At 50.0% G+C, this 9,395-nt stretch overlaps 2 protein-coding genes across 2 annotated transcripts; one reads left to right on the forward strand and one right to left on the reverse strand.

The window, feature by feature from the left end:
- Positions 1 to 337: 337 nt before the first annotated feature.
- LOC135808725 (lactosylceramide 1,3-N-acetyl-beta-D-glucosaminyltransferase B-like) lies at positions 338 to 1,960 on the reverse strand. The gene has a single exon (XM_065321950.1). It carries the CDS (start codon positions 1,795 to 1,797, stop codon positions 640 to 642), a length of 1,158 nt encoding a protein of 385 aa, XP_065178022.1. The 5' UTR covers positions 1,798 to 1,960; the 3' UTR covers positions 338 to 639.
- Positions 1,961 to 2,860: 900 nt separating this feature from the next.
- On the forward strand, positions 2,861 to 9,330 carry LOC135808726 (hornerin-like). The gene is made up of 7 exons (XM_065321951.1): positions 2,861 to 3,252; positions 3,779 to 3,957; positions 4,388 to 4,553; positions 5,030 to 5,117; positions 5,597 to 5,832; positions 6,574 to 7,757; positions 8,314 to 9,330. Exons 1-7 carry the CDS (start codon positions 3,106 to 3,108, stop codon positions 8,516 to 8,518), a joined length of 2,205 nt encoding a protein of 734 aa, XP_065178023.1. The 5' UTR covers positions 2,861 to 3,105; the 3' UTR covers positions 8,519 to 9,330.
- Positions 9,331 to 9,395: the final 65 nt, after the last annotated feature.

Below are 9,395 nucleotides of genomic sequence, written 5' to 3' on the forward strand. Positions count from 1 at the left end.
TTCCAAGGTCCAACGCCCTTGGTTGTGTGTACGTATGTGAGGGCGGGTAGGTGTTGTTCGCATACCATTATGCCCGAGATGTGATCAAGTGACCATGTGCGAGCCCCGGACCGAGCCAGCAGCGACCCATGAGTGTGGATGCGCTCTTGTTACCATTCGTAGGGCTTTCCCCGGAGTTGCAAGGCCTTTGGGACTTGATCTATACTGGAAAGAAGGCCATATCCGTATAATGATGCTAAGAACATAGTGAACATAGCAAAGTGGGAGTAGAACCCAGGAGTAAAACTCTGGGAAGGAGCTAGCTTCAGGCTCCTCGCAATCAACATCCGCAAAGCACTTCCACTGGCACTACATGTATTTTCATCGCCTTCTCATCAGATTCACAGAACCAAGGAGACGCATGAACACTCACTGCAGTTTTTCAAACACAGACAACTGATCTGCATGCACAAATAAATGTATTCTAAATTTCTAATCCCTCTTGAATCAGAAATTTGCCAATTACAGCATTTCCTGAAATTAGCTCCGCCCCATGTCTGTCACATGCCCGCACCTTAAAAAAATCTGACATAGTCGAAATGATACAGTATGGATATCAAGGATGCATCAAGGATGCATGCCTTTTGGCATGGCGAGCGTTCAGCACGTATAATGATACTGCGGGTATGCAGCATAGCTAAGTGTGACTTTGAGAAGTGTGTCTGCTGGCATGTTTCCTATCATGATGGGCCGGCTGCCATCCAGGCACCGACTGGCCATCTTCAGTATGCCTTCAATCCGCGTCGGCTTTATTCCACACTCCTCCATTACAATACCCAGATAGGCGTCATCAACGCCAAACACAGTTACATTGGGAATCAGAGGCAGACAGGCATGTAAGACATCTTCACTCAGCACAACACCAACTCCGACATGGTAGGGAGGGTAGGTGTCCTTGGGGTACACCTCCCGCGGAACGTACCAGCGGTGTTTCTGGACTCGGATAACGCGCGAGCGTAAGCTAGTTGATGATCCTCCTGCGTAGAGATGCACGCTGGGACCATCGTGAATTGCCTGTGCCAGCAGATTTAGATCGATGAACACATCATCGTCCAGCAGTAAGGCAAACTCGAAGTGCACCATTTCTTCCAACCACGTAAGCATCCAGATCAGTTTTCGGGTCAGACGTTCGTAGCTATCCACAAACTCACCGAGGAGAAGATCAGAATACTTGCTAGATTCTTGTTTCATATCACTCTCAACACCAGCGTCCAGGGCGAGTCGGCCCATTACGAAGTAGAACAGAAAGCGATCGACGTACTCGCTACTGCCAGAACGTCCCACAGTGGGGATGGTGTTGGTCGGCGTATTGTTGGCTTTCGGATTCGGGGGTTCCACGTCTTCGTCACCTGCCATGCGGGTCTTCGCTGCAATGCGGCTCATGATCTGAAGCTGTGTGCCAAGCAGCTGACGAAGGGAGCTGCGCCGCTGGAAGTTCCCTGGTGAGGACTTACACAGCATCGCCAGGAAGAACTTCTCTCGAGGTGTTGAGAACTCACGGGACGAACCCTCCGTGTCTTCCTTCGCCTGGTGCAAAGGGTCCCTTGCCAAAATCTTCGGCTTCGTCCATGTTCTTCTGCTGGAGCCGAACGGGATGGGGAACTTGAACAACAACCCAATCTTGGATCCATCATAGGGTTCGTACAGCGTGTATACAGCCGCGCCAAGAAGAAGCACAAATGCAACTGCAATGGTGGAGCTCTGCACACAGCGCCTCAACGGAGAAGCAGCTGTTCCTGTTGGTGGAGTCCATAACATCAATGGCGCGAGGCTACTGGAGGGCGGAATCCGACGGAGTGGCAAGATGCTCTATCAGAGAGAATCGACGGAAACAATTTCATAATTGCAACCATTCAATGGGCACGGTCAGGGAGTTGTATGGACCCCTGCGCACGCCGATAGAGTCCACACATTTGGACCCAGGTTCACGAATTGTTACCAGGTTACTGTGCACTAGTCATTTACTGTACTGAACTCTGTACACAGAGAATTACACAGTCAGCAGTACAGTATGTCCACGACTGTACTGATGTAGCTCTACATCCAAGATACCGGTATACGAAAAAATCATGACAAACTATCTACCACTACGGCACTAGTCACTCGACATGATTCATGAACGATCCAGTGGCTGCATACCGGTATGTCTGCTCTGAGATGAAGATAATGATTGAAGGGAAACAGCCACTCCGCAAATCCGCGGCCAGCCAAGCCGCCGGCGCCTTGCGATGCCAGGGAAGGACCGAGATCCCATCTGTCAAACAGGCGCAGAATGGTCGTGATAACCATGATAACTGAACACAATGTTGAATGACAATTATGTACCAGTAATGCCTTGATCCCAGCGAGCTTTGACAGGCAGACATGTCGACACCTGTGTAAACATTATGCACCAACACTACTCAATCTCTGGACAACATCATTAATGGCAGCAGAAGACAGCTCATTCTCTTCTTGGACTCTGCAACCACAGTACCGACTACCGGTATGTATTATGTATCGCCTTGTTACGATGATTGATCATGCATGCACCCAGCCTCGGCGGTATACCTGATCACTGATGGCATACCGGTAGCACTGTAACTCTCCAAGATCACGAGCAACCCATGTAGAGACCAGGGCGATACGCGTGTCTGACAGTTGTGAGGTGCAGATCGGTGTCAACGCACTGAGCTGATCACGCGAAACGGTTGAGCACAATTGCCCGCCGGTCTTGATCGTGTCCGCTTGTCCCGGCATAGGGAAACTGGGACACTGCTTCAGGACTCGACAGCAACTACATGATTGTACGTACATAATGACCTGGCCGTTCGACTTTGTTTACAAGCGCATGAATCGCGTTGAGATTTTGACCAAAGCCAAGGACGCACGACATAAACACAGAGTCTTGTCGCTGCAGGAAAGGATTGTTTTGCCCTGCAGCGGTGTAGCTAGCTTTCTCGCTCCGACGCTCGGTTCATTCAGCGGCGTGCCACCAGAGAGAGAGAGAGCTTCCGTTCACAGGAATGATTTGAATCTCTTGCAAATGCTCGAAGGTCTGAAGAAGCTTGGTGGCTCCTTGAGAAGATGGCCTCCGCTCTCCCCCCGTTGGCCCCTCCTGGCGCCCTGCCTCTGTTGGCAAACCGCGGATCGACAATGACGGGTGAAAACACAGACTCGCTACCCCGGCCAACTGGTGAAGGTCGACCAGAGAGAAAGGCACGCCATATCAGGGTGAGTGCGTTGATCGTGGCCCCGGAACAAATCCACTTTCATCATCCGCAGGCTCACACTGGCACACAAGCACTGTGTCTGCGTGAGGCACTGAGGGTGAAGGGGGTGATTTTTACCCCTCGTGCTCTTAGTGAACGATCCTCCAGGAGGTGCTGAACCTACCACTGTTTCCGAGACCTGTGATGAAATAGCCCTCGCAACAGGATGGTCCCGGCCAGTGTGCGAGTAATTTTAACTACTGTACTTGAGAGAAAATGATTGTGGGCCGAAGGTGATAGGGAAATAGTGTAATATCTCGGTTATGTTCCTATCCCGGGTGGGCTTCATACGACTATGACTGTGTGTTATCTGCCCGCTCCTGTATCCATTGGTAAGAGTGTTCGGGCTGAACTCATGACCATGATGACCATATGGGCAATATCAGATGATGCCAGCCTGCAGGACTAGTTTTCCTCAGCTTGTTCGCTTATTGAAACGGTAGGGACTTCTTTTCTGCCCTGTGTTTGCTACTGTTTTCTTCGTGCAGTCTGCAGCTCCTCGACTGGCCGCGCGGAACCCTCTGTCTGACCTGGGTCAGAGATTTCACCGAGTAGTGCCAGCAAGCCGGAGTGGTGGCCTCACAGCGGGGACAGCTACAACTGGCCAGACAAGTGCAGCGTCAGGAAGTAGTACAACCCTTCCTTCGGCACACCGGCGAGAATCAAGGTACATCTACTAACCTGGATTGTTTGTGTAGAATTAGGAATGACGTTGCAGTGCTTCAATCATTTGTATTTTCTTGTCTACGCAGTGGTTAGTGAAACTGAGTGCGAAGTCAGCTAACACTCCAATAGTAGAGCAAACACTGTCCTCATAATTCTAGTATCGTTGCCACAAAGAACCTATGCCGTGCTTGGTTTGCATAGGGTCACGGGTGCCTCGGGAAACGTCCTGAGATTAGCGCAGTGTAGAGAAGAATATACTTTAAAAATCATCAAGACATTGTGATGTCCAAGTGGACCATTGCACATGTACTCCATGGCATTAGGTACCATGATTATTATCACTAGTATACAGTACTTCCAAGTACATAGCGATAAGAAGCTGCGCTGCATGCTAACATGCAAACTAACAATGCATTGCTTGCAATGTGCAGATGGCGCAGCAGTCAACCAGCAGCTACAGGCAGCGGCGGTGCCATTGGCCTGGCACGACCCCAGTCCAGCCAAGCCAGACCAAGCAGTGCAATGAAAAGCTCAGGCATGGAGCGCAGAAGAAGCATCTCGGCACCCGGAGCCCTACACCAGGATGAGGCTGAACCGGTATGATGATACCTTTAAACCTTGAATTCTAGGGAAGGCGTAGACATTGGAACAGTGGTGTGCATACAGTCCTCCTTAATGAAGGGCATGAGTGACTTGCTCTGCTTCCGGGGATTTTGGATCAATTGGCATTGAGAAAACCTGTTGTGAAAAGATGCAATTTTTGTGGAATTAATGGTGTTCACAGAGTCTAGTCTGTGTGTGTACGTGTGTGTGTGTGGAGGGGGGAGAGACATGTTGTAACTTGTACAGCATGTTGAGGTGTTGTGTGATTGTACATACAGTGAATACATGTCAAGTGAATTGCCAACCACTTACAATGATCTGTCACTACAGTGGACCATGTATGCAAACAACACACTGAACGGACCAGACTGATACGTCCAATAATTATTAATTTTTTGAAACTAGCATGACTTCTCGACAAACTTTACTCACGTGTCACATGACTCTTGTTTGGTCTTTCACTCTGTCAGTATGAGCTGCCACGTATCCGCAAGGAGAGAGTCAGCTCGGCCATGCCTCGCTTATCAACCGGGAGCACATTTCGGCCAAACTCATTGTGTAAGCCTTGTTACTAGTAAACACTTTTCTGTTCTTGATTGCTTTCTTTGAAACTTACACTCCACTGTGTTGCATGAGAGTACAGTAACAGAAGCAATGGGAAGCCTTCAGCTTTCCCCTGAGTTAGACCTCTCAGTCTGCGCCAATATCGTTCTCAGTAGCCTTGCAACTGAGACAAATACATGTATGTGGACAACCTGGTAATTTGGGGATGTAGTGAATCTGTGATGCATGATGTCGAAACATAAACGGCAGTAGGTGATACATGCATAGACAAAGGTGAAGCACTCACACTAATATTGATCCAGATCCACTACAATGCATGTCCACTGGGAGATCGCCAAGTACTTGGTCCAATACGGAGGAGAGTACTGCATCTGCAACTGCCATTACCGACACTTCAAGGCATAGAACCTCAAGTATTGTGCTCAATCATGGAAGAAGTATGCTTTATTTCCTTCCCCCCTTTTAAAACACAGCACTATCGCGACCAACCTCTGCATCAGGACGGTCCAGACCGTCACCCACAAGTACCAACCAGATATTTGAAACACTCCTGGAAGAAGACTTTGATGAACTCAGTGAGGAAGCATTCCTGGCTGATATGACAGAGGAGGAATTCGAAGAATGGATCACAGCGCAGGAGAGGGGAGATCGCGCGAAGATTGCACAACTGCGCCGCCTTCTAATTATCAAGAAGCTCGGCATCGACACAGTGAGCACTGGTAGTACTGTATGTGTATGTGTGTGTGTGTGTGTGTGTGTGTGTGTGTATGTGTGTGTGTATGTGTATGTGTGTATGTGTGTGTGTATGTGTGTATGTGTGTGTGTGTGTGTGTGTATGTGTGTGTGTATGTGTGGACGCATGCCTACATACCGGTATGTCATAGTAACGTCAATACTTCAGAGTAACTGCCTTGAATCTCCGTCATGCTCCGCATACAGGGGAACATTGAGTTGAATGGTCTGCAGGAAAGCAGTACATTGTAAGCCTGCCATTCTGCATTGTTACTGTTCCAAGTTGTAGACTGAATCAATACGCTTCTCTCTCTCTCTCTCTCTCTCTCTCTCTCTCTCTCTCTCTCTCTCTCTCTCTCTCTCTCTCTCTCTCTCTCTCTCTCTCTCTCTCTCTCTCTCTCTCTCTCTCTCTCTCTCTCTCTCTCTCTCTCTCTCTCTCTCTCTCTCTCTCTCTCTCTCTCTCTCTCTCTCTCTCTCTCTCTCTCTCTCTCTCTCTCTCTCTCTCTCTCTCTCTCTCTCTCTCTCTCTCTCTCTCTCTCTCTCTCTCTCTCTCTCTCTCTCTCTCTCTCTCTCTCTCTCTCTCTCTCTCTCTCTCTCTCTCTCTCTCTCTCTCTCTCTCTCTCTCTCTCTCTCTCTCTCTCTCTCTCTCTCTCTCTCTCTCTCTCTCTCTCTCCCTCTCTCCTGTGTGTGCATGTGTACACGCATGTTCTGCACTTAGCGTGACACCATGCCTGACTGGAACTCCGGCGTGATTGCGATACCGGATTTCCACTGCGAGCATTGTAGGAATCACTGGCTGCGACATCACAAGCTACCCGACGAGTGCCCTGAAGAGCGGCGTAAGCGACTATCTGCCGAGGCGGAGGAGCAACGTCGTAGGAGAGGCAGTGCAAGGCATAAGCGCCGCTCAAAACGCTCAAACACATTCGGAGACGAGAATGAGTATGAGTACGAAGAGTATGTGGCAGAGGACGGTACTGTAAAGCGGAGGAGAAAGAAGCGCAGTGGCGGTGCAGGTCTTGACGGAGAATATGACGACGGCAGCGGTGGCTTGGGTGGTGCTAGTGGACAGCGACATAACAGTGGTGGAGCTGGCAGTGGTGGTCGTGGCAGTAGCCTTGGACACAGCATTGCCGAAGGTGATGAAAGCGATGGTGCTGGTGGCGGCATAGGTGGTACCGGCAGATCTAAGGGTACTCACAGCGGGAGAGACGGCAACCCTGACAACATGCCTGGATTGGACAGTGCAGCTCTGGGACAAGATCAGTTCATCGGAGCTGACGGCAAGCTCTACACAGCTGGAAATGTTTCTGGTGACTTTCAAACGGACAACATACCCGGATATGGACAAGGGCAAACCGGTAGCGGAGCAGGTCTCGGCTTGGACGGCAGCCTTGGTGGTCTGGGTAATTCTGGATCCCGAGCAGGCTCAGGCAGCCGTGACTCTAGCGCAGCTGGCCTTGGATCAGACTTTGGACAGAAGCTAAGTCTTGGTGCAGGTGCTGGTTCGGGTAGTCGTGACGGCACTCGCGGAGGTCCTGCGGGAGCAGGGCGTGGCCAGTCTGGTGATTGCAGTGGTCTCCATGGTGATGGACTCCATGATCCCTTCGGCAAAGGCGACAGAGGTGGGCTGAACTCCGGCTACGGCGAGGAGGGAGACACAGACTCGGACAGCAGCGTTTCCACTGCCGTCGGAACTGGGAGCCGACGACGTTACGGACGAAACCGTGGAAACACCAATGATGTGCCTGCAGGGGCATGCCAAGACGGCGTGCAACATGGACGGAGGAGTCGGCGAGGAAGTGTCATTGGTGATACCGCCCAGAAGGACGGGGTCAGCGGCGATGGAGTAAATGATTCCAAGGCCAACTGCGGATTCCTGGACGAAGATGAAGATGGAAGGTGAGCTATGTGGCAGTTACTGGTATTCTTTTCACTGTTGTGTACTCTTACATGCCATAGTGCTGGTCAACACAATGTGCAGTCATCCTCGCCTACAATGCTGCGCTGTTTCGTGACACTGTCACACACACACACACGCGCGCATGCGCACACACACACACACACGCACGCGCGCGCACACACACACACACACACACACACACATGCACATGTACCGGATGGTGTTTATGTACTAGTATTCCATTCGCCGCTGCCATACATACCGGTATACACGTATTCCACTGGCTGCTACTGTGCACTCCTATTCACCATAGGCCTTATACAGGAGCTATTGCAAGTAGAACTGGTTTCTGCATGGTCATGGCAGAAGCTCCTCTCATTTCACCCTGAGAATACTCTTCCATGATACCCACTCCCAGGTATGAGTCTAAGCAACTGCGCCCAGCAGAAGTGTCACCTGAGCAGATACTGTCGGCTATGGTACATTGGGTGAAGGTTCTGTCAACGGTATACATAACCATACTCTGGGTCCATTGCTTCCTGCGTCTTGCTGCAGATATGGTGGGAAGGGTGGTCAGTTTGGCAAGCGGTTTCACCAACGCACGCCGAGCAAATCAGGGGAGGGAAAGGGGCGCCAAGAACCGGAGTACCTGTCACGCGACCTGCAACTGGAGAACATCCGCAGCCTATTCTCCAAGGCCTGGTCCTTCTCCTACTTTCCGGGGAAAGTGGACGTGGATGACAGCGGAGATGAGTCATGAGTATTACTCATTGCTGCAGACTAGCAGGGTATGGGCCGGTGTGTGTAAACATCTCCCTGCCTGCTGCTTGCTTGCTGGCTGGGTATGGATGTGCAGACACCTGTCTGCTTGCTAAACTTGGTATGGGTGGACGGACACCTGCCTGCTGATTGGGTATGAGGATATGTCTGGCATGTCCTCATATCCAGCTTTCTCGTCTATGTCAATCTATGTTTATTGACACGGGTCGAGACACACACGAACGCTGCTGATATCCGGAGCACAGCAGACCAGGCCAGCCGGCAGCGTAAAATGTCCAATAGACCTGGCTCGTCTAGTTCCTGTTCGCAACACTATGCCGGTCTGTTACTTGAAGTACTCGTGTATCACAACACCTTACAAGTTAATTATGAAGTCACCAATGCAGGCAAGGTTGACTATGTACATGTTCACAATTCCAGTCTGTTATATGACCGTATTGCCATCAGGGAACGATGATGCAAGCTACAGCGAACGGCCTGGAGATACCTAGTGCAAGAGTAGGCCTGTTTGATTTTCGCTAGCTTCAGTAAAAAAATCTGTGTACATGACGTGCATGTCCGTAGGCTGTTCTAAAGTGCCGACGTGGCTGTCATTGTGATAGAACAGCAAATTCAAAGTAGAACATTTTCAATATGAAACTTGATGCTGCACCCACTGTGTTAGTTTTGGTTCTGAATGTAGCTTCATTACCACTTGCTGCTTTTCTGCCCTCCAGCTCTGTGGGATATTCCCTTCCCCTCGATCCTCCCCATAAGGCTATTACTAGCCCGATAATGTATTTTTAAATAAATTTTAACGTAATTATTTCATCGGTCAATGTACCGACGTTGATAATAAATAATAATAATAATAATAA

Source organism: Sycon ciliatum, chromosome 2 (genome assembly GCF_964019385.1).
Source record: "Sycon ciliatum chromosome 2, ocSycCili1.1, whole genome shotgun sequence".
Taxonomy (NCBI): Eukaryota; Metazoa; Porifera; class Calcarea; order Leucosolenida; family Sycettidae; genus Sycon; species Sycon ciliatum.